The sequence below is a fragment of the Mytilus californianus genome, unplaced genomic scaffold (assembly GCF_021869535.1).
Source record: "Mytilus californianus isolate M0D057914Y unplaced genomic scaffold, xbMytCali1.0.p SCAF_7, whole genome shotgun sequence".
Classification (NCBI taxonomy): Eukaryota; Metazoa; Mollusca; class Bivalvia; order Mytilida; family Mytilidae; genus Mytilus; species Mytilus californianus.
The window spans coordinates 34,897,828-34,923,594 of NW_026262723.1; the positions used below are offsets into that span (position 1 = coordinate 34,897,828).

Sequence of the window (25,767 nt, forward strand, 5' to 3'; positions counted from 1 at the left end):
TTCAGTATCTGTCGTTTGTTGATGTGGTTCATAAGTGTTTCTCGTTTTTCGTTTTTTATATAGATTAGACCATTGGTTTTCCCGTTTGAATGGTTTTACACTAGTCATTTTTGGGGCCCTTTATAGCTTGCTGTTCGGTGTGAGCCAAGGCTCCGTGTTGAAGACCGTACTTTGACCTATAATGGTGTACTTTTATAAATTTTGACTTGGATGGAGAGTTGTCTCATTGGCACTCATACCACATCTTCTTATATCTATATGTACATAAAAATAATGTTATTATGCCTTATTAACTGACCTTAATTTAGAGAAGCAAAATTGCAGATCTTAATTCCTTTATAGAAAAATTTCAACTTTCTTGTGCTGGATTGTGAAACATTTTCTATCGGGAAGTCCAGCATCAATTAACAGTCAGAGAAAAACATGACCTTGTGCAATGCAAAGATACAGGTATCGACAGATTGTAGAGACATGAATGTGCATAATTATGTACATAAAAATGATATTTAGTTTGATTTTAATTTACTAATAACAAAATCAATACTTTAACCAAAAAAAACAAAACTCAATAATCTAATTACAGTGTTGAATTGGTAACCTTTTATAATAAGTTTATTTAAATGATCGATAAATTTACCCGGGTCGTATCTTAATTTCGGAGCTCGGTAAACAATATCTCCGTAAAAAGTAGAATTTGCTATCCCGTTTGAAATAAGTTTTTTACAGGTAAAGCCACACTTCCAAACCAAATCTCCGTATCTATGAAAGAATTTAGTAAAGGTTTTAGCTAATTTGTGGTAACGAAATTCCCGACTTAATAATTTACCAGTAAACATAGATTACGTCAATTGAAATCCTAAACGTCACAACAGACACGGGCATAGCGAACGAGTTGTGATATATAAACACCGTAAGATGGTGCCAAAAAACATCACCGTCCAAAAAAGGAAAATTAACAATAGGGAACGAAAAATTGTCCCTTTTGTCTAAAATTTTTGTGTAGAATTTCCCGTGTAAAACTGAAAAATCTAAATCTAGAAAATGAGAGTTATTACCGTTTAAATTTGAATTATCAAAGTTCCTTTTGCAAAAATTTGGCCGTATATTTAGAAAATTCTTGATTATTTAACGAAACTTTATCATCAAGATAACGGTAAGTGTAGTTTAATTTATCAATTAAATGCAATTTAGACGGGTCTTTGCTGAGTTTGGTCATTAACTTTGATTCATAACAGTACAAGAACAAGTCTGCTATTAAAGGGGCGCAATTGGTTCCCATAGGAATACCTACAACTTGTCGATAAACTGTATTGCCAAACGTACATAAATGATATCAAGCAGAAAATTAACAGCTTCAATCATCTCATCACACCGCCAGTAAGTATATCTAGTATATTATCATTTCTCATTAGAGAAGAAGGCTTTAAATGAGTTGTAGCCACTATATTTGCTAGGATTGTGTGGAAATGTAGTGTAAAGAGTCGAAAAGTCACACTGGCAACAGAAACAAAAGGACCATCTAAAGCGCGTACTTTTTCTAAAATATCCAAAGAATATTATACACCCCAAAAATAGTTTATTCCACTAGTTTCATATTTTTTATTACAAAAGTTAATGATAGGTTCTTTAATTGATAGTAGTTAAAAGCACTGAAAGAGTAATTGTATAACACTTACTAGAGGCCGAGATGAAACGATATTTTACTGGTTTAATGTGTAGTTTAGGTAACCAATACATAGTAATGACCTTCAAATGTTCAAAAGAGGCCTTATGATGTGATGTGGTTATGGTATGATTGTTTACTATAGGACTCTCAGTGGAGCGCAAGGACTTGAATATAGAAGAATTTAAAATTTCGTTCTTCAGAACTTCCGTGTATTACTTACGGCATACCACCACCACAGTGTCGGCTGCTTTGTAGGCCGGTACAAACACAAACCGCTTTGCGAGTACTTGAAGTTTGTTTCTTATTCTAAAAATTGGTGTATTATGTATTCTTTTATTTCTTTCTAACTTATTCTAAAAGGTGATATTCGAATAACCACAACATTCATACATTTATTTAGATAAGAATCAAGAGATTTTTATCAGATTTTTTCCCGTCTACAACAATTTTTACAATACAATGAAAGAGCGTCTTTTATGACCCGACGACACTGTTTCCAATCTATTTTAGATGGAGGACGATATTTTGATCCTTTTTTTTCAAAAATTTGCCTGAGGATTGTCGGTGCGATATATAATGATCTACTTTATCATTTTTTCGTGCAGGTTTTATTATTAAGCATATTAAGGGTGTGCAATGCAATACATTTGCTCTTTAAGGAGCACCACTCCTAATATATTTTACCTTTCACTTATTCTAATAAAAGAAATGATTAAATATAAAGAAAAAATTAAAGCTAAAATGAAATCTATATATATATATATAAATCAAATCTTTTTATATATGTGTGGATTAAATACCCATTTCTAAAAACTGAATAAGCATTCTTATTTTAAACTGACCAGGAACAAAACATGAACTAATGGCGGATCCTGTCGTATATGACTTTACACCGTAGGATAAGTATGTGTTTTATTATGAATAACTAATTGAAATGAGCATTAATTCTTACATAAACTATGTCTGTTGGCATCGGTATATATTGGTCTAATAATGTAACAATATGTAAATGATTAAAATGTGTTTATATATTTCAGTCTGTCAACCAGACGATTAATTTTCCTTTGTTTTGTTATCAGGTTATTTCGTTCTTTTGTTGATCTAACGCTCATCCTTTAAAGATCATCAATATGGATATATGATATTCTTTTTTCTTCTTCTATATGATCAATATGAAATATAAATTTTGATTGACATGAATGGTGTTAATAACATTAATTAATTCATTTTCAAGGTTATATCAAGAAAATAACACCACTCACGTAAAAGGTGTACACTAAATGCATTATGTGTATTTTAAAGTATTTATGCAGATATACGCAATTTGCCTGGCTAGATTGACGAACAAATTGTTTATGAAAACATATTTGATTCCAAAACACAGTGTAAACGTGTTATTGTAAAAAAGAAAGAAATGAATAGCTTATGATTAAACACAATCTTCCTGTCATACATACAACATATCTTACAAGAACAATTTAATCGTCATGTCTCCCGTTTCCTTTGTTCCGTTGACTATTTCAAAGGGGGAACATTGACTTATCTACGTGTTTATAGCCAATAAAAATGTGTTGCATTAAGAATAAATTGTGGTGAATCTCAATATATTGACACATTTCAATTTGTTAAACGTTATTAGAAATGTCAAACAGATACATGTCTATTTTCCTTTTTGTTCGTTATATGTATAGGATCGTTCATCTTGACAATTTGCTTTACTAGACTTGAGAACTGAAACTGCAATATCTTATCATGTTGAATGACAAACTTATGACACATGATACCCCGGAATTCGATTGACATTTTCGTCGCTAGTCCACGGTGAAGTCATGACATTTTCAGTCAAGATCATCGTAATTTATAATAAATTTGTGTTGCTGCAATATTTTATTGATACGGAGTTAATAATAATTAATCTTATATCATTTATTTTACGTATAAAACTCCGTTGAGTATACATTAATTAAAGATTTAGATACTTCAAGAAATACTGTGTGGCCGCATGTGGTATTGGTCTTGCTCATTATTGAAGGTTGTACGGTCACCTTTGGGTGCCTACACCCAAGTTGTTTATACAGTTGAATTGTCTCATAGGCAATCTATCCACATCTCCTATATTCTGATCAAAGATTTAAATAATTCAAGAAATACTATGTGGAATAATATCGGCCGTAGGAAAAAAACAGTACACGAGGTCAGGCAAGACGATACAAACCGCCGGCATTTGTAATATTGGCAAGTAGGTGCTCCTCTGGTAACAGAAGTAACAAAAGTTCCTCTAATGGAATTAGAGTGAATGAGGAGCACGACCCCACACTTACGCTAGGACATAACCTGAATAACGCTTCCCCGGTACTCGGATGATAAAATAATCCAAAACTGGTACCAGTAATGAACCGGCCGCTCCGGTAAACAAGAGAAAACTATTTATAAAAAAACACAAATTCGCTGTGGTACCACAGGAAAATATTGTAGCATATGGTCTAACATAGAATTATAGTGTCATGACCCCCCTGTCATCTTGCCAGATTCCGCCAAAATGAGTAGGTCTATACACACTCATCCCCAACAAAACGAGTTTACTACATGGTAGATGGTATTGACTTATAATAATGCTGAGCAATTAAAAAATAATCGACGAACAGAGTTTGCAAACTCTGAACTCAGACTCAAGCTCCTTGTACATTGTTCAAGAAAGCATCATTACCTTTGACTCAGTGACAAGTGCACTCCCTCATTCCTGACCCGCTGAACAAATCTCTTTCTTGAGCTGTTAGAATGGCAAATGACAAGGCCATGATTTATTTCATCTTTAATAATAATACGATCAACTAGATTAATTCTTTAGAGTTGAATTGATAGCCACCTGATTATCTGCCAAGTGCGAATAGCTACGGGGCAATGTCACTCCAAACCAAGGAGAAATTTGGCATTAACACGTGTAAACGAATAATATCTTACCTTATATTTGCTCCATCAGCGCCTTCCTTTTGATAAGACCTTAATCACGTGAACCCAAATGATTTGAGGAGGCGAATAGTTTAAGATTGGCTTCGACTGAAAGTACCAAAAAATTTCCAATTTCATCCCTCGCTGGTAATACAAATGAAAAACCTAACTTTTCGACTGTATTCCAAGTTTTGAACCCCTAAATCTTCTCTAAACATTTCTGGCCGTCCGATAAACAATATATGATCTCATGACCTAAATACGACAGTGTTCAGTTCTACAATGACACCAAATGTAAACAAATGTCTCACCTGCTTTACCCGCTACCACTGATATTATGTTAATAGTTTTAAATTTAAGCTTTGCTACAACTATCACAACAATTTAACATGATCCAAGAAAATGAAGTCGAGGTCAAATAAGCCGAATGGAAATATATGTACACCTTTCAACCATTCCATACACCAAATATGCATTAAATATAATTGACCTATAGTGCCTGGAAGAAACAAAGTTAACCAGGAAAATTTAACATTGATCAATGAACCCTGAAAATGAGGCCAAGGTCAGGTGAACCCTGCCAGACTGACATGTACACCTTACAATCATAACATGCTTTAAATAAAGTTGACATTTTACATAAAGTATCCAAGAGAAACACTAGACAAGAAAAACTTAAGATTGACCAATGAACCATGAAAATGAGGTCATGGTCAGATGATAATTTCCAGACAGACATATACACCTTACAATCAATCCATACACCAAATATAGTTGACTGTTTGCTAATAATATAAGAAAAACAGACCAAAAAACTAAAATTAACATTTAGCAATGAACCATCAAAATGAGGTCAGGGTCAAATAAAACATGCCCGACTGACATGTAAATCGAAAAATGATTTCATACAAGAAATATAGTTGATCTATTGCATACAGTATAAGAACAGAAAAAAACTTAACTTTAACCACTGAACCATGAAAATGAGGTTAAGGTCAGCTGACACCTGCCAGATGAACATGTACATCTTACAATCATTCCATACACCAAATATAGTAGATCTATTGCTTCTACTATATGAGATATGGACTTAACCACGAAAACTGACGGGCATGAGGACCTTGCAAGGTACGCACATACCTAATAAGAGAAATATTAAGAATACTAAAAATGTTAACTTTTTTTTTATCAAGAAGTCACTGAACCATGAAAATGAGGTCAAGGACAATGAACACATGACAGACGGAAACTTCATAACATAAGGCATCTATATACAAAGTATGAAGGATCCAGGTCTTCTACCTTCCGAAATATTAAGCTCTTAAGATGTAAGCTAAAACCGCAGCTGCCGTCGGATCACTATCCCTATGTCAAGCTTTCTGCGACAAAAGTCGCAGACTCGACAAAAATGTAGTTTTGCTCAAAGTTGATACAAAACATATATAATATATTTTTCATGCTCTTCGTATCTATTATGATTTACCAAATACGAATGTAGCTCGTGTATGACCAGACACCCAACTTTAATTTCTGTATCCGACACCCCATTCTGCTCAAATGCGATACTCCATCTATAATTCTTAACGAATGTGCAAGTGTTTGGTCTTTAACGCCACAAAAAGGAGAGGGGATACGTGACGTATGATTGTGACGTCACACCGTGAAAAGGTCACAGGCACGGACAAGGTTCAGAATACGGAAAGAGAGGGGCTCAAGAACAAATACGGAATTAAATTTTTATTAAACCTGTATTATCAGTAAACTGATAAACATTATTATAATCTCACGTAACTTATCCCTTTTAAACTCAATTATACGTACCAATTATGCTTTTCAACCGCCATTGCATATCTGAAATATGACCAATACGAAATTATTGGGTATGATCTCGGAGTAACTTTCTTATTTTTCAAACAAATCTATGTGTACCTTTTTTCAGGCAATATTCAATGTTGCAATTTTTAACATATCATATCAACTTATAAAATTTCATGATTCTAATATGAGCAAGCTGACCATATAAAAAATTGCAACCTTAAACCTGTACTATCTTTTTGCCTGGATAAGGTGTAATTCCCGTCACTTCAAGGTCAAAGATTGACAGCTGACATTAATGTTTCTAACCGCCAATGAATTGAATGTGATCTAAAATAGTAATGGCGTATGCAAAATACAATTTCAGAAAATCGGGTAAATTCGTAACACTTGATTGAATAAAATTGAGAATGGAAACGGGGAATGGGTCAAAGAGACAACAACCCGACCAAAGAGCAGAAAACAGCCCAAGGCCACAAATGGGTCTTTAACACAGCGAGTAAAATCGCGTACCCGGAGGAGGGCTTCAGCTGGCACCTAAACAAACATGAGTACTAGTTCAGTGAAAATGGACGTCACATTAAACTCCGAAACATATAATTTCTGTGTCATTTGGTCTCTTGTGAAGAGTTGTCTCATTGGCAATCATACCACATCTTCTTTTTTATATATATAAAATTGAGAATGGAAATGGGGAATGTGTCAAAGAGACAACAACCCGACCAAAGAGCAGAAAACAGCCGAAGGCCACCAATGGGTCTTCAATACAGCGAGAAAATCCCGCACCCGGAGGCGTGCTTCAGCTGGCCCCTAAACAAAAATATGTACTAGTTCAGTGATAATGGACGTCATACTAAACTCCGAAATATATAAAAGAAACTAAAATTAAAAATCATACAAGACTAACAAAGGCCAGAGGTTCCTGACTTGGGAAGGGCGTAAAAATCCGGCGGGGTTAAACATGTTTTGTGAGATCTCAACCCTCTCCCTATACCTCTAGCCAATTTGGAATAAACAAACACACGCACAGTAAAACTCAGTTTAAAATAAGTCCGAGTCCGATGTCAGAATAGGTAACAGAAGAAACTAAGCAAAATAACAATAACACACAAATTAACAAAGGACTACAAGCAGTTACTGACATGTCAGCACTCCAGACCCCAATTAAACTGATTGAAAGATTATGTCTTCATCATATGAAAATCAAGCACAGTCCCACCCGTTAGGGGTTTAGTATCCTAACATCGATTGAATGTTTAATTGTAAAATATAATCATTACTAACTTATCTTGCTTGTGGTATGTAAGCAGTGTTAGTGAAATGTTTATATATACAAATTATTATTCTAATATTGTGGAGTAAATATCATAGCAATAATCTATTAATAAAATAAAATAAATATACTTTTCATTTCAAATTTTATATAAATGTTTAATGGCACTTTTTTTAACTTTGATATCAGTGACCAAATTAATGTACAACTGTTTTAACGCATACTATGATATAATTGTTTAAAACGGAATATGCTTAGATACTTTATTGTTTAATGCAGGGCTATTGGTTTCCTAGAAACAAGGGTGTTTATAGTATTTATGTTTGACAGTGGTCATCCCCGTAACATATAGTCGCATATATGATTGCTTAAATGGTAATGATGTTATCGGCAAAATGTACAAAGAATTCAGCAATCCTTGGAAAACTTCGGAACCACTTTCAAATTTTTGTGAAGCATCTTCAATATGATACGGATATGTCTATTCATTGATTTTAACTATTTTCTTCATCAAAGATAATAAATTCATTGCTTTGAAATTAAGATCAAGGCAAAAAACCAACAATTTGTATTTCTGGCATTTTGTTCTATAATTTCCTTTTCTTTTAGAGACCATGGACTCATCAGATAGCATAATCTATAACTTTGACAAAGCGGAAAGAGGCATTGCTTTATTGATACACAATAAAAACTTTGAAAGTGAAGAGCTTGGTACGAGAAATGGAGATGAACTTGATCGCAGACATTTGAAAAAAATCTTCAAGGACTTAGGATTTAAGATCTTATCATTCGAGGATCAAAAGGCAGACAAGATGCTCAAAATAGCAGCAGATAGTAAGGAACATTAATTTCAAGATTATCAAACTTGTGATTATGATAATAAGAAACGTACATATCCAATGACTAATAAAATAAATCTGGATGAACTTTTTTCAATATCTTCATTTTTATGTATATACTACTGTTCATAAATACTCCGTTTTGTGAGCAGACAAGCTTGTTAAAATTCTGCCCGCAGAATATTTGTTACAACACGAGGAAAATGAACGGAAAACCATTACAAAATTAAATGCAATTGTTTAGAAGTTTAGACTATAAAGATTTATTTCAATACTTTAGGTGTATTTCAAGTTAACGAAATTCCAGATAACTGTCCATTCCTTGGAAATGATGACCGTCGGCCCTATAAATCTCCGCTCCATTATTGACCAGGAATGGACAGTTATTTAGATAACTCTATAACGTATGAATGATATTATTTACTGTTAGCAAATTCGTTAAAAAATATTGACTCTCATGGGAAAGTCCTTAGTGCTTGAAATGATCATGCATTGTACATGGTAGTGTCTTTCTGTAATGTTGATGACTTTTCTATACGTTAAACAATTCTTTTTATTGTTTTGTTTGGAAATTAGTTTTTTTTGCCATCTATTTTACTATTATGTATTATTCAAGCACTTAATCTATATCAAATTTGTATTGTAAGTTTTATATGCTTTTCATGTATTTTTGTAAGTGTGTACGCAACCTGCAACGTAATCGTGTGCCGATTATAAGACACCAACCTTGATGTTGTGTTATGTCAACCCTAAATGTTTTGTTATTTCGAGAATTTGGTATTGATTGCAAATCTGTCATTGTGTTTTCACCTAGATATTCTTTTTGATATATGGTAATTTCGTACTATCTTACTGATCAAGATGAAAAGGGTACATGATTAAGATCTATACAAAACTTAGTTTAATAATGTAGAAATTGATATATTGTATACACATCCGTCTATGTATATAGACTTTTTTCATGTATTGTTTTGTAAGTTTGTACGCAACCTGCAAAGTAATCGTGCACCGATTAAGAGACAGGAACCTTGATGTTGTGTTTTGTCAACCCTAAATTTATTGTTATTTCGAGAATTTGGTATTGATTGCAAATCTTTATGTTACCCTTTAGTTGTCTGCACTTATTCGTAGATTTCTTTCTTTCAGTCGCAAAAGAAGGCGTTCACGAAAAATCTGACTGCTTTGTGTGTGTTGTATCCTCTCATGGTAATGAAGAGCAAACTAAGTCAGACACCCACCAATCATCACTTGAGAGAGAACAAGAAATCATGGGTGTGGATGGAAAAGGAATTAAGACCAGTGATTTAGTTGAAATCTTCAGTGACGATAATTGTAAAGGTCTAAGAGGAAAACCAAAATTTTTTTTCATCCAGGTAATAATTACCATTTATGCATTGGATTTTGTCTAAACATTATACCAGTACAGGTTTTGACTGTTAAATTTGTATGGGTTTGTCAAAAAGACGCCACACGCGAAGCAATGCCACTCCCTTACGCCAGCTGCATCAAAATTAAAAATGTAATGTATTATACTACGAATCGAATATTTCATTGTGGATACCCCTTCTCAATTACGTCTTACTCTTATATGATCAGAATTACGTCATATAATCAACGATTAGAAGATAAGAAGATGTGGTATGGTTGCCTTTGATTCAACTTTCCACCAGAGTCCAAATGACGTAGAAGTTAGCGATTGTAGGTCACCATAAGGCCTTCAACAGTAAACAAAACTTGTAGATATAACGTTGCCTGACGTACTGCATTAATAAATGCGCCTGTTTTTACTCTTATAATGACATTTAAAACCGGGATTATCAAATGTATCAAATCTAAATTATGAAGTATTCATTGTTAGAAACACAAGTCTTCATTCTGATATAAATGTAAACTGTTCTTTTCATTTCACAGCCAATCAAGTACATTTTCAACATCTCTGAACAAACCATCGACCTCTTTTTCATGTTTTTTTACAATGATATTTTTAAAATCTTTTAAAATCTTGATTATCAACTGCCTGTGATGATATTGTTTTATAAGCACATAAAAAAGCACATTTCAAGTCTAGTGAAACATTACAGAGTTAATAGAAGTGGTATGGTCATATATACTTGTTAATAAATGTAACTACTAGAGATTTTTACATTCTGCATGCTAATGCATAAGTATAGCAAGTATTATAAATAGTCTATTGTGAAATAAACATACCTTATCATTAAATTTAGCATATGAAAAATGTTAAAGTTCATAGTCACATGGGCTCTCATTATGCATTTAACTGAAATGCAAGTAAACAACTGTATTCAAATGTTAACGGTCGTAAACAAATTATACTTTTCTAGTATGATCTTATTCATATAGCAACATTATACATCTTTTCTTAAATAATTTATTCTTCCACGCACCTCTAGTCCTTATGCTAGTATCTTTTCTGAATTCCAACGTCTATTCTTTCCAATCGGTCTGAAACTAGATTTTTATATCATTCTCAATATGTCTTATTGAATTCTGATGATCGTATATCTGTTGAGTGTCGTATTAGTTTGCTTTAAAATGTCATCTTATTTGTTCATTGTATTACTAGTATATTTATATCAGAGTTTTAATACATTTCCGGATGTAGAATATACGTGTCCACTGTATACATATTCAGGATTTGTCGCCTCACTGTTTTTATCAGGGTTGCAAAATTATATACATAGATTTAAGAAGATGTGGTATGAGTGCCAATGAGACAACTCTCCATCCAAGTCAACATTTTTAAAATAAACCATTATAGGTCAAAGAACGGTCTTCAACACGGAGCCTCGGCTCACACCGAACAGCAAGCTATAAAGGGCCCCAAAAATTACTAGTGTAAAACCATTCAAACGGGAAAACCAACGGTCTAATCTATATAAAAAGCGAGAAACGAGAAACACTTATGAACCACATCAACACACGTCTTGAATTGTCCAAACACTATTTCTCTTCTCTCTTTCCCAGTTGAAGCATCGTTTTATTGGGTGTTTACACCATTGAGGAGCTGTATACAGTAAACTAAACAAAAATGTGATATACATATCATTTTCACATCACGACTCTTAAAATTCAATAAATGTACAGAAATGCCCAATTTTGTTTTACAAAAAAGGAGTGAAATGAAGAGATGCATGTTATTAAAAGCAACGACGACAAAGCCGACTTTGGTTCAATCAATTGCAGTCGACACGAAATTGTGTTATATTATAATTTCCCATGTCTATTTTCACTCGTTGGTCCTCGAGGGTATCATCAGCTCAGTAGTCAATATTTCGATATTGACATGATTAGTTAACATACCTTTCTTAAACTACGAGCACTGAGGTTACAACTCCCTTAGGCAGAGTAGACCGTAGGTTGAGTTTGATAGTCTGTTAATGCCATTTTTAGTCAGAAAGATCCTCAAGTATTGAAATATGTATACGTCCTTGTTTAAAAAAAATTGTAGGTGCTCCTGATAAAGGCATCCAATTACGGACGCAACAAATTATTCAAACGAGTTATTTTCATTTTATAATGCTATCATTGATATATTTGCTTTAATGAAACATTTTGGTATAAAAAAAGAGCCAAACACGACTTTATTAACAAATTGTCGAAAACGGTACTACGTGTAAAAGTAAAATAATAAAAATACTGAACTCCAAGGAAAATTCAAATCGGAAAGTTTCTTTTCAAATGGCAAAATCAAAAGCTCAATCATGAATCATGTTTAAAATAACTATTATAATAGGAATGTATGTTATGCACTTGTTTGTAAAATATTTACTCATTTCAATTTTGCAAAGACATAGCATTTTTGTTTTAAAAACACTGAACAGATTAAATAAAACACAAATGTAGGTTATGCTCAACAATACCAATAAATCCTAATAATAGGCGAGAGACATTTTTCAAAAACATTTAAATGCACCCACCTAACATTCGACTATATTTTATTTAATTCGAAAGCTTATTATCTGTACTTTCTGTTTTGTCCGGTTGTTAATAATTCGTATGGTGCAATTTCCGTTAAATTAAGATCAAAGGTCAAGATCGAACATTCCTAAATTAAACCAAATAGCCTTTTTTAGTTCTATTTTTTTCTTTCAAATATCATATGAACCTTATAGAACAGAATACAGAAATTCCATAACATTTGCAAAGTAAATTGTTAAATTTTGCATTATTTCAGATTAACATTGCAATTCTAAACAAAACCTCCAAAATAATACGATTGCTCTTAAAGCAAAATATTTCTTGAGGTATCAATATTTATGTGTCAAAAATAAAAATGAATTTATCTTTTATAGGTTTAGGAATTTTTGTCATTATTTATTAATACGATTAATATACAATGGCCAGGAATCAGCGGTCTAATGAATCTTTTACAGTTGCCCAAAATTCCGTCATCTGTAAATAGAGATTATTTGGCTTTTTTATGTTTACATAACATATCGATTGTGGTCAATTAATTATGAAATACTTTGCCATAACTAAATATAGAGTAACAAAAATGTGTAAAGGAATATACGAGCTATTTGCTGTAAAATTATTATTTTTTGAAGTCGAATTTTTTCATCTTAGGAGTCAAGATGAAATGCCAACAAGACTGTGCTCCGAAATCGGTGGCATAATTTAAATTAATAAGTTAAGATTGGTAGAATATTGACCATTTTTTGCATTACACCAATGGATTAGAAATTATGATACTACCGTTTTTACTTTAAAAAGTGGTAGACATGTTTAAAAGTATATTCTTGTTCAATATTCAAATAAATACTGTTTTAACCATCGGCCTATTTTGTTATGTTAGCACATTACTACGTAGTTGTTTTAATTATATGACTGAAAATTGATATTGAGAAAGATTGGTGCCTTTCATGAACACGTGAGATCACCGCCGCTTTTAGGTAGTCTTTGCTTTTACATTTATGAGGACTCTTAATATTAAATATTATTTTAATATGAGAATTTTTTGAAATTTAACTTTTCATTTCTTAATTTACTGTGTAATTATCTATTTATTTTTTAAGGTTCATTTGTTTGGCCGACTTTAGAGTTTTTATACGCTGGCAATAACAATATATATTGAAATATCCAAGTTTCGTTCCATACATTCCTACTAAAAGCTTCTATCTCGTTTGTATTAATTCCTTTTAACTTTTTCTCATTTTTAAGAACTATTTCTTTCAACTTAAATTGACTCGATATATTTTTTTTTAGTTGACCATCCAAAAACGTCTTGCAGTTGGCGGTATTTTAGGCAACTTTAAGAATTCGTATGATTGGCAGTTACATTAGTAATCAGCGTGATTGTAGTCATTTATTATGTCAAAAACTTTCATAGCACTATACAAAATATTTTATTTGGTTTTATTGTGATAAATCAGTTGAATCACAAAATGATATTTTGGTTTACTCTCATTTTTTCATTTTCGTTTGAATTTCTGGAAAGGCGCTACTTTTTTTTTAAATACGTTTGATTAGTGACTGTCAACCTCTGTTCAAATTTGTCCTTATTTCCATACATTATTTATTAAATTAGAAGACATTGTATACAAAAAAATATTAACAACTTTATGACTGAAATTGCACCGTACGAATAATTGAAGACCGAAAATATACTCTTGTTTCAAAATATTCAAGGCGACTGTATCGTAAAAATGTGTGCGGTATACAAATAACAAATTCAACTTCAACTGGTTTCAGATTCGGAAATATTTTTTTTTTCGTTTTTCACAATTTGAAGTAAAATAAAATAATAAGTAAATAGAAAAGACATATATACAACCAATTATTCATATTAAACCTTACAAACATGTATTACTGCGCCACATTCTTTATGGGTCTGTCCGAAGTCTGAAAACTGTATTCTACTTGTGGTCGATGGTTGCTGTTTGTTATAAGTGTTTTTCATTTGTTATTTTATCATTTATCTGGCCGTTGATTTTCTCTATTAGTTATTTTAATTTGGTATCCTGGGGTCTATTATGGCTCACTTAACGGAATAGATTGTAGGAGGAGGGACGATAAACTGTAGATATTCACATCCTTGTTCTTTTGTCTTAAATAGTTGACAAATTGACATTTATACCACAACTCCTTCTTCTAAACATAACGTATTTGTTTTTTAAGGTGTATAAATTGGTCCCACTGTTTAAAACCCTAATATATTTATTTCATTCAGTTAAGTAAATGACCAAGTTGACTGCTGAAATTCAAAATAACATTTTCATAAATGACATATTCATCAATAGATAATGTATAGAAAAATCATAGAAAAACAAGGAGGCGTATGAAAGAATTTTGTGCGGGACAAAGACATCTCTGGATTTTAGAAATAGATGGCATTTTCAAAATATTTTGCAAAAAGAGTATCTTTTATATACAAAACTTGAATGAAATATAAGTGATGGCCTGAAATAATACAAATAACTTTCTATATGTTTAGGCTTGTAGGATCTCAGGAGACAGGAAAATGGATGAAGGCTATCCAGAACAAAATATGATGCTAAAGACAGAAATACACAAACAAGACAAAACGGATGCTACAGTCATAGGTGATTTTCACAAGCTATCTACTTTAAAACCTAAATATTAACTTTTCAAATTTTACCTAATATGGAGATTAATTGGTTTCACTTTGGATGCCATGTGCTACCCAATTTCTGTTAAAACATTTTACTTTCAGATTGAAAATTTTAATAAAATATATATAATTAATATCAAAGATAATTAAATAAAAAAATCGGATTTTTTTTTTTGTAAAATTTATTCAAATTAAAGCAAATTACGATCACACTTTTAGCAAGAAGCGCTTCACGGTTTATTCAAAATGAATCTTCACTTTGTTTCATTTTAAATGAATAAAAAAAAAAAGCAGCCTGCAATTTATAATGTAATGAGAAAAAGGAAGGATTTAATTCTCGTAATTACTTGCTTTTTTAATGTTTCTTCGAATTGTTGCAATGTGGCCATATAGAACAGTCGTCTTGAATGTTGCGCTGTATTTGGCAATAAAACCGATTTAAAATACTAAGTACATGTGGTGTTGTTTGCCATTAATAATAATGGAATGTAATTATTTTGTTGTGAAACAGCAAAACAGCAAAACTAACACCTTACATGCAGTGTAATTACATTGCAATACTCGATCTTCTTAGACGCTAATGGAATACATACGCTTGTTTTATCATATCTATTTCAGTTCCGTTATTTTATTAGTCCCCTACCGATGAAGTCGAAGGGGACTTTAGGTTTGCACTCCGTCCGTCCGTCTGTCTGTCTGTCTGTCTGTCTGTCTGTCTGTCCGTCTGTCTGTCTGTCTGTCCATCTGTCAGTCCGGCAAATCAGATTTCCAGACTTTTTTTCTTCATGCTTGAAGATATTGATTTGATATTTGGTTTATTAATTTATCATGACAAGTTACAGGTCAAGTTAAATTTTCACGATTTTAGCCTTTCTCTTTGTTCAGTTAAAGCCCTTTCCCTAGATTTATATTTTGTATGAAATACTTATTAATTAGTAGATTTCTGTTCAAAGGGAAATAACTAATTTTTTAAAAGAATTTTAAAAGACAAAATGATATTTTGGATTTTTTTCCTTTTCTTTGGTAAATTGTTTGAAGAATTTAGTGGTAGGTTTGTTTGTCATTCTTTAAGATATTGATTTGATAATTAGTATATAGTTTTATCATGACAAGATACAGATCAAGTTGGAATTTTGTTCCAGTCTGATAATTTTGTGCAGAGTTATGGTCTTTGGACATATAGAAAATTCACTTAAATAATCAGTTTTCAACAGTTTTTTCGTCATGCTTGAAGATTTTGACTTGATATTTTTATGTAGTTTACATCATGACAAGTTATAGATTAAGTTAGAATTTCGTTCCATTGCAATGAATTTGTAACCGGTAGGGGACTATGTATTGCCATGCAATACTCACAGAATGCTTGTTTCAGATTTTCTGTAGCTGTATTGTGTGTTTCTTTAGTTTAAAGCATACTGTTAAAGGCCCATGTGTTGACTTGAATATGTAGTTTTATTCCTAACGTGTTGTTTATGTCTGATTAAGTACAGCATACAATATTTTTTTTTCATTATTAATGTATGGAATATAATCCGACGTCTAATGTAAGAGTTGTGTTGGAAATAACTACAAATGGTAAGAAAAAATATACCATATTAATAAACGTTTATAGTGTTCTATGGAACGCCACAGCTGTCTTATGTGGAACTCTGATATTACTTTATGTTGTTTTATTATTACTTGATGATATTTTGTCTTTACTTAATATGGTTTTGACATTACGTAATGATGTTTTGATATAACTCAATATGGAATAGTCATTACTTAATGATATTTCGATATTACACGATATGGTTTCGTATTGATTTGATGTAGTTTTGTCATTACTCAATATGGTTTTGTCATTACTCGATGTGGTTTCACCATTATTTAATGTGGTTGTGTCATTAGTCAATGTGGTTTTAACATTACTTGATGTGAATGTGACTTAACGTTATGTAGTTGTCTCATTACATGATGTGGTTTTGTTATTTTGTAATGATGATTTGCCTATTCTTTATATGGTTTTAACATTACGTAATGATGTTTCAAAATTTGACGATTTTACACTACATGATGTGTTTGTTTCATTATTTGATGTGGTCCTGTCATTCTTTGATGTGGTTATCCCATTACTTGATGAGGTAAAATCACGTGACCAATTCGGAAAAACCTGTTCTATTTTAAGATAGATTTCCATGTTGTATATGTGCCTTGGATGAGTGTGGCCATCCATCGAATTAGAGTTCAAATTAAAGTTCGGGTTACTGTTTGAGTTATACTTTGAGTTAGTCTTCGATTTCGAATTCAAGTCATTATTAGAATTAAAGTTTTAGTAAGCATTGAGTTTCGAGTTGAACTTCGAGTTTGAGTCACATTTAAAGGTATAGTTCTAGTTACAACATTAAATTTGAGTCACTTTTTGAGTTTGAGTAAGATTCGAATTTAAGTCTCATTCAGATTAATTAAGATTTTGAGTTGAAATTCGAGCTATCTTATATGAGTTCGTAATTAAATTTTCTATCGCGGAACAAGGACTTTTGCTCGGGCTTCCAAAAAAAGGGCTCCTGGGTATGCGTACAAAAGATAAACAATGTTACAGTATACAAAACGCAACATACATGTAGAAGTTGAAATAAAGTTAGATGTGGTGTGATTGACAATGAGACAACTATCCACCAGAGTTTAAATGCAGTGGGTGTAAGAAATCATATATAGGCAACCGTACAGCCTTCAACACACCGTATAGTCAGGTCAGCTACAAAAGGCCACCATGCACCATGTGAAAAAATTCAAACGACAAAACAAACGGTCTTATTTATATTTAAACAATCTACAAAAAAAAAAAAATGACACACATTTATACAACGACAACAATTGAATTTCATGCTCCTGACTTGGGCAGGTACATAAAGAGAGTGCACGTGGCGGAGTTTAAGTTCAATTATCTCCCAAAAGAGCAAATGATAATAAAAATAAAAACCCTGACCACATGTACACCTTCAATAATTGTACAAACAGCCAGTAAAGAGAAAACTTCCTAGGATTCAAACTGTAGGAGGAGTTATGCGGAATAACTATATATCTATAACGGGACGGACAGACGGACGGACAGGGGTAAAACAATATGACCCCAACTTCCAGTTGCGGCGGCATACAAAACAGTTTCATTTGGCTGACTCAATAGATCGGTATGACTGGGTAATATAAATCCATCGGGGTGATCTCAGATGCTCCAGAAAGGCACCCGTCGTGTTATTCGAGAAAGTACAAACCCAGTGATTTGGTTTTATTTGGTAGTTCACATTCAAGGAAAAGATGACGGTATTATGGTTACGACCACTGGAACATGTCCGTCGTCACATGTGAAACAGATATTCCAAAAAGTTTATTTTTCAATTAGTGCGAGGTAGATCAGGGAATTCATTTGATTTCAATTGATTACAAATAAAAGATTGATATTCATATCAGTTCGCTAAAAAAAAAATCGGAGAATTCTTATTTTATAGTATTTATGCTTTGTCGCTAAGTCCGAGCCCCCCCCCCCTCTCCCCCCGTTTCCCTGTAACTTTAGTGTGAGTTGATTTGAAGTGTTTCATTTGTTAACAATAAAGTTCAAGTCTGTTGATTTGTGTCGAGCCTGCGACACCAATGTAGCGGCAGTGAGACACAACAAACCTATAGTTCTTCGTCGGTAGTGGCGTCGGCGTCTCCATGTCCATTTAAAAAAAATTCTATTGAGTTAAACCTTTCATTATACATGTCACTAAACATGTATGCCATCATAATTTTGTACTTTTAGAATATCATACTGTATTTGTTTACCTCAACTATTGTATCTGTATTTGTATTGTATGTTTCTCTGTAAACTTGTAATTAGTTTTTAGAGAATAAAGTATCTATCTATCTATCTATCTATAGATCGTTAGGTTTCTAGTTTTTTTACATTTTTCATTTCGGGATCTTTTATAGCTTACTATAGGGTATAGGTTTTGCTTATTGTTGAAAACCATACAGTTTTGTTTTACTTTAATAAAACCGAATTAAACTGTTTTGACATGATAAATTTGTAAACCTCCATGAAGTGTTTTGAAACTTGTATAGGAGTTATTCCTCAATTTCAAGAAAAAGCATCTACAGAAAAACATTTTTTTTTAATTTTGTTTTTACCGATAAATGTATAGATAAATGTACAGCCGATCGACATGACGCTTTTACACTTACAGCAGCAATATCAGGCGAGACACAGGGTTCCGTGGAATATTTTACAAATTTATTACAGAAATACTGCTTCCGTTTGAGAACTTAGGATAAAAACAACAAGACCAAGTGGTTAGGGGATATCCCAATTATGTCCGAATAATTGTAAACTTTTTTAATACTTTTTTTCTTATTATTATCCGCCGTTCCCCTTTTTCATACCAAATAACTCTGAACAACCACTCGAACTTTAATTTGAACTTTAACTCAATGGATGATATATTGAAATCTGTTTAAAAATAGAACATATTTTTTTCCGAATTGGTCACGTGATTTTACCTCATCAAGTAATGGGATAACCACATCAAAGAATGACAGGACCACATCAAATAATGAAACAAACACATCATGTAGTGTAAAATCGTCAAATTTTGAAACATCATTACGTAATGTTAAAACCATATAAAGAATAGGCAAATCATCATTACAAAATAACAAAACCACATCATGCACTGAAACAACTACATAACGTTAAGTCACATTCACATCAAGTAATGTTAAAACCACATTGACTAATGACACAACCACATTAAATAATGGTGAAACCACATCGAGTAATGACAAAACCATATTGAGTAATGACAAAACTACATCAAGTCAATACGAAACCATATCGTGTAATATCGAAATATCATTAAGTAATGACTATTCCATATTGAGTTATATCAAAACATCATTACGTAATGTCAAAACCATATTAAGTAAAGACAAAATATCATCAAGTAATAATAAAACAACATAAAGTAATATCAGAGTTCCACATAAGACAGCTGTGGCGTTCCATAGTGTTCAGTGATTGAATGAAGCTTATGTAAAGTTTGTGAGAAAAATGGTCACATCAAACATCAATAAACATAAAAAACGACTGATAGATACAAATAGAACATATAACTTATTAATAACAAAAATTTAAGAATCATCAGAGGTATCGAAAGAATGGAAGAATCTTGTCTATGAAATGTTCCTTCACTTTCGACATTCCATTTTCCCTTGATTGAAAAAGGTAGAGTGGATTCTAGACAGGACGTGTATATGTATATATTTCAATTTAAGTTTAAATGAAAGCAGTATAAACTAGTTTTGAGTAGGGTAGGGAACCAGAAATAGTCTTTAGACAATAATTTTTGTGTTTATCAAAATCTGTTTGAGGAGCAAGTAGATTAATATTCTCACTCAATATTTTAGGGGTTTTGGCAAAAATATAGTATTTCGAGTCTCTTAACAACAATTAAAATGAGAGAGGCACATAACCACCGAGAAGGAGGACAATTACCTCCCGCTGCACCAACTATTTGTTCTATTAACACATAGGTTTTGGATAATAGCTATGCTGCAGACATAATTCATGAGGGTAAACTATTTTAACCTGTAGTCTTACCCACTTCTTGGCAATGAAACGGAAAAGAGATTAGGCCAGGATAATTGGAATAATTTTAAAAAATGAAATCATAGTAGATAGAATTCCTTCATAAAGAGAGTACTAAAAATTCAGACCAACACATTGGGTGCCTTTTTCAATTCAGGATATAATAACCATATGTTGTTCGTTGTTGTTCGTCTATTTGTCGGAGGAGTGGGGTGTTGGTGGTTGGTTTGATCTGTTGTACTATTACCTATGTTTGGTAATTCCTGTTATCCTTTATATATGTTATTGAATTGTTGACAAACGTAATAATCAAACCAATACTTATGTTTATAAAATTTCGTCCACCATAGGATTATATTTAAGTGCAATATACATGATAAAATATAAGAGTAAGATGCATAATTAACTAAATAGTTATTTTTTTAATTATAGACGACCCTGTCAATCATGAAAAAGAATCAGCTGATGAAATCTACGAGGAGATTGATACTTCAGATACAGACGATGATGATGAATTAACATACTTAAAAGACAAATATCAAAGTAAGTCTAAAAAGTTGTCACATTGATATCTGTACTGAAAGTAATACACAAGACGAATGGGGCATATATTTTATCCCCAAAACAAATACAAAAAAGTCTGCCGAAATTTGACTTTGTATTATCCAATTAAGAATATTCATATGAATCTGAACATATTTTTTTAAAATGTGTGCTTTTCAATTATTCATCGATACTAGATTGGTAAAACTATTTATTAAATTGTTGTGTACCTAATCATTTAGATAAAAAACATGTTCTCCTTTAAATAGTTTTTTTAAAGCATCTAAGCAGAGTTTGGTGTTACAGAAAATTAATATTTGAATGATTTACGTTACAGAAAAGGAAAAGCAAATACATACCGCTTCATCTTTAACCAATCCCACAGTACTCCAATCAGAAGGCACACACAGAGAAGAAATAGACGCCAAAGGGTCTAAACCTGACGAAGATGTTCCTATGATAACAATGGTTCCTTGTCCAGAAAACACTTTAATCATGTTTGCAGCGCTTTCCGGTAAGTTTATAGAAAACGATCAATAAATTAAGGCAACAATAGTTTACCGATCTTCAAATCCCGTAATGGATTAACTAGGAAGAGACAAATCAAGGTGACAAACAGAACCCGAGGGAATCGCATGAACTCTAAAAATAGGAAGACCGGGAGCGTCGATTCATGCATCACCTGCCATGCGAGTTCACACTCAGTCAAAATGTCACAATCAGGAATAGGACACACTAGGAAAAATTACAAATCAGAAGACTATATCGGTATCTAAAAATCTAAGATCACGAAAAGATGTCGGTAGTGAGTTTAGACAACGGCACATCGTATCGGTCAACCAATTCGTAATGCTAACAGTAAAACTTATGTAGTGTCAAACAAAAACTGAGGGAATCGCGTGAACATCAAAATGTGCGAGACCGAGTTAATCGACAAGGTAAGCGTCTACTGATTTGCATGCATCACCCGCCTGAGGTTACGGTTTATATATACAATGCGAGTTTTCTAGGTGTAATTTCACGTAAGCAAAACACATGTTACAGTTTGTTTTGATTAAGAACATATATATTATCTCCTCCGTTCCAAAATTTTGAGTTATATAAACCTTAACGAATAATTTGTTAAAATCAAAGTTTCATATGAGGTAGCTGGTTTTATTACCAATCTTTATTTTCCCTGTTGAACGAGCTCAACTAATATTTTCTATAATTTCTAATTAATAACTGAAAACGTCGTCATATTGGTCTCTAATGTACAGGTGTATTGTACAAACAGTCCTGTACAGAGGGAGTTTAACTTTTTTTAATCAGAATAGTCATTCAACTGTCACCTACAATATTGTTGAAATGCATTGACTCAAATATCTATTACTTTAAGACATCTTGTGCAACGTTTTTTCTATTAATTGAACAAAGCGTATAATTTAATTGTCTGCGTTCTTATTCAGTTATTAAAAAAGTCAGTATTTAAAAAACAATTTGGTGACAGTGTTTTACCGATGTTAAAATCTCGTAAATCGATTAGGAATAGACAAGTCTAAACAAGGAATTTGTATTAACGATTAACATGTTTGTAGAAAGGGCTCTGTTTAATGAGATGAGGTCGTCGATCTTTCATTTGAGTATGAGGAATAGAAGTGTACAGCGTAGGAAAATCAAAGTTTTGGGTATATGCTGCAAAAGTGTAAAGATTGTGTTTGAATATTTTGATGTAGATCTTTTTATTCGCTGTCAATTTTAAATTGTTAGGTTAGACGTTCCAAATAATAATTTGTTCATGTTTGCTAGAATAAAAACATTATTTCGTGAAAGGGATGATAAATCATCGGAAACGTAAGGCATAAATCCTTGAAAGGGTATGAAGCCCGTGTGCTCAATGTACATCTTTGATTGTGAATGCGCTTCTGAATGCATGACCGAACAGTTTTGATCCATTCAGATAAAGTGGCTAGTTTTGGTTCATCTGGATTGCGAGTTACCCATTGTCTGGCATGGTCCTCATCGGCTTTCGTCAGTTGATAGGTTGGGAAATTCGATATTTCGGGCCTATGGCTAACAACTCTCTAAGTTGTTCATTGTTTATGATGACTAGGTCTCCAGTTATAACACGACTAAATTTGTTTTGCGAAGATGAACAAACATTTGTTTTAAATTTTTGAACTATAATAAACAAAATGAACAAAATATTAAAGTTGAAGAGAAAATTGTTTGCCCCGAGAAAAAAATCCCATAACCCGGCAAACATGCGAAAATGTGAATGATATAACATTACACTGGAACAAAACTCAGAATAACGTACTATAATAGTCCATTTGAGTTCTACAAATTTTAAATCAAGTAATTATCATGCTTTCCTCGATAGAGGTTTGATTCTTACGGGTGCCACGTGTGGAGCAGGATTTGCTTACCTTTCCGGAGCACCTGAGATCACCCCCAGTTTTTGGTGGGGTTCGTGTTGCTTAGTCTTTAGTTTTCTAAGTTGTGTCTTGTGTTCTATTATTTGTCTGTTTGTCTTTTTCTTTGTAAGCCATGGCGTTGTCAGTTTATTTTCGATCTATGAATTTGACTGTTCCTCTGGTATCTTTCGCCCCTCTTTTACAAATAAGCTGTTAAAGAAAGAGTTCCAATCGGTGAAGTTGAAATCATTCCTTCCTTAATTTTACGGACGCCATCACGAGTTAGTTGACCTTTATGGAATATCTGTTTCACAGATGACGACGGATATGTTCCAATAGTCGTTACCACAATCCCGTCCTCTTTTCCTCGAATGTGACCTACCGAATAAGACTTATCACCGGATTTGTACTTCTATGAGCAAGACGACATGATTAGCATGTTTTGCTAACCCTTCCGGAGCACCTGAGATTACCCCCAGTTTTTGGTGGGGTTCGTTTTGTTCAGTCTTTAGTTTTTTTGTTGTGTTGTGTTTTGTTTACTGTTTGTCTTTTCGTCGTTTTCGTTTTTTTTTTCTGCCATGGCATTGTCAGTTTGTTTTCGACTGGTGAGTTTGAATATCACTTTGGTATCTTTCGCCTCTTTTTTGTGAAAAGTCAGATTATCACAGGAACAAAATGTTTTTATAAATCAATATTGCTTTTGATTTCTTACTAATATTCATTTAAATCGAATAGGTTGTTTTTGTCATTCCCCTTTTAAAAACAAACATCAAAATTAATCCATTCATAAAATAAATAAAAATTTCGGATGCAGATTGCAAATTTAGACTTTTTCGAAAACATTTTCTTCACAACTCAAACTCCCTATTAATCTGGAATTTTTTATTGCGTCCCATTTCATTTTTTTAAATAGTGGGATGTATTGTAATGTAGGAAATACGAATATGTATGTAGTTTAAATCCTTTAAAAACATAAAATGATACTACAGAAAAAATAAATAACTTAAAGATGTTGCACCGAGAAAGAAAAAAAAAAAAAAACAAACGATAGCGTAGATGTATTGGTAATTTATATGCTCATATCTTATTATTTGTAACCATATTTTTCATCTTTTGAAAATAAATCTATAAAATTTCTGAAAGCAGAAAGGTTTGCTGGTGTTCGGATTGTTAATTAATATTCTGATCCCATTCTTTTCAACAAACAGATAGGATTTCAAAACCTTTTTATCTCTATATAAATAAAAGGAAAATCGGCAGAACATAATCTAATGTCAATTTCCTGCTATTTATGTACATTAAAAGGGTATGTAGGTTGTGATGCAGCAACACAGTGACACAAAAAACCAAAGGACATCGGCATTCTTCTTTGATGTAAATATGTATCACTTTATTCGGAAATAGTTTTAAATTTGTCTTTTTCAGGAAATTATGCGGTGCGATCATCAGTAAAAGGAGGATGGATGCTAAATGAGTTGTACAAGTGTTTAGCAAAATATGCAAAAGATGGAAACAAGCTGGAGAGAATAAATTTTTTGGAGATTTTAACAGAAGTTTTAGCAGGCATTAGTGAACACACATTTAACCCTCCTGAAGATAGTCACGAGTATTTTTTAAAGGGTCACTTCTCACCTGGTTGCTTTACTCATTGTCTAAATAAAGAAGTTTACTTTAAGAAGAAAAGTTCGTTACGTAAAATTAAACAAGTCATATTCGACGCATTGAATAAAGTCACAGAAATGTTTTTTTAAGATATAAACAATATATTGAGTTTCATTTGGCGGCATGTCTAAATATTTATGCATACTATATATATATTGGTCAATAAATTCTACTCAAATCTTTATATCAGTCCTGACGAGTTGAACATTGCTAGTAAACAGAATATATGGCATATTAGAATCAAGACGATATAGATCTACAAATAAATGATGAATATTGAGAAAATAGTCAAATAGGAGTTCTAACTCGCTAAGGCAAAGTTGACTTACATGGATTTGGCTATTATTGTTGGTCCCTTTTGGTCATATAGCTTTTCATATGTTTCGGATTTTATACATACTTAGCTTTCACATATATGGTTTGAGCG

The 25,767-nt window shown here is 32.4% G+C and overlaps 1 protein-coding gene across 2 annotated transcripts; it reads left to right on the plus strand.

The window, feature by feature from the left end:
* The first annotated feature begins 2,501 nt into the window (after nucleotides 1-2,501).
* Nucleotides 2,502-25,524, plus strand: LOC127707920 (caspase-6-like). 2 transcript variants are annotated; one of them, XM_052212686.1, is made up of 7 exons: nucleotides 2,502-2,560; nucleotides 8,313-8,537; nucleotides 9,689-9,915; nucleotides 14,997-15,105; nucleotides 21,172-21,282; nucleotides 21,620-21,796; nucleotides 25,104-25,524. In XM_052212686.1, the coding sequence occupies exons 1-7, from the start codon at nucleotides 2,548-2,550 to the stop codon at nucleotides 25,427-25,429; spliced, it is 1,188 nt and encodes a 395-aa protein (XP_052068646.1). In that variant the 5' UTR covers nucleotides 2,502-2,547; the 3' UTR covers nucleotides 25,430-25,524. The 2 variants fall into 2 exon arrangements, with proteins under 2 accessions (XP_052068646.1, XP_052068645.1); XM_052212685.1 differs by having other exon boundaries at nucleotides 2,507-2,569.
* The last annotated feature ends 243 nt before the right edge of the window (nucleotides 25,525-25,767 follow it).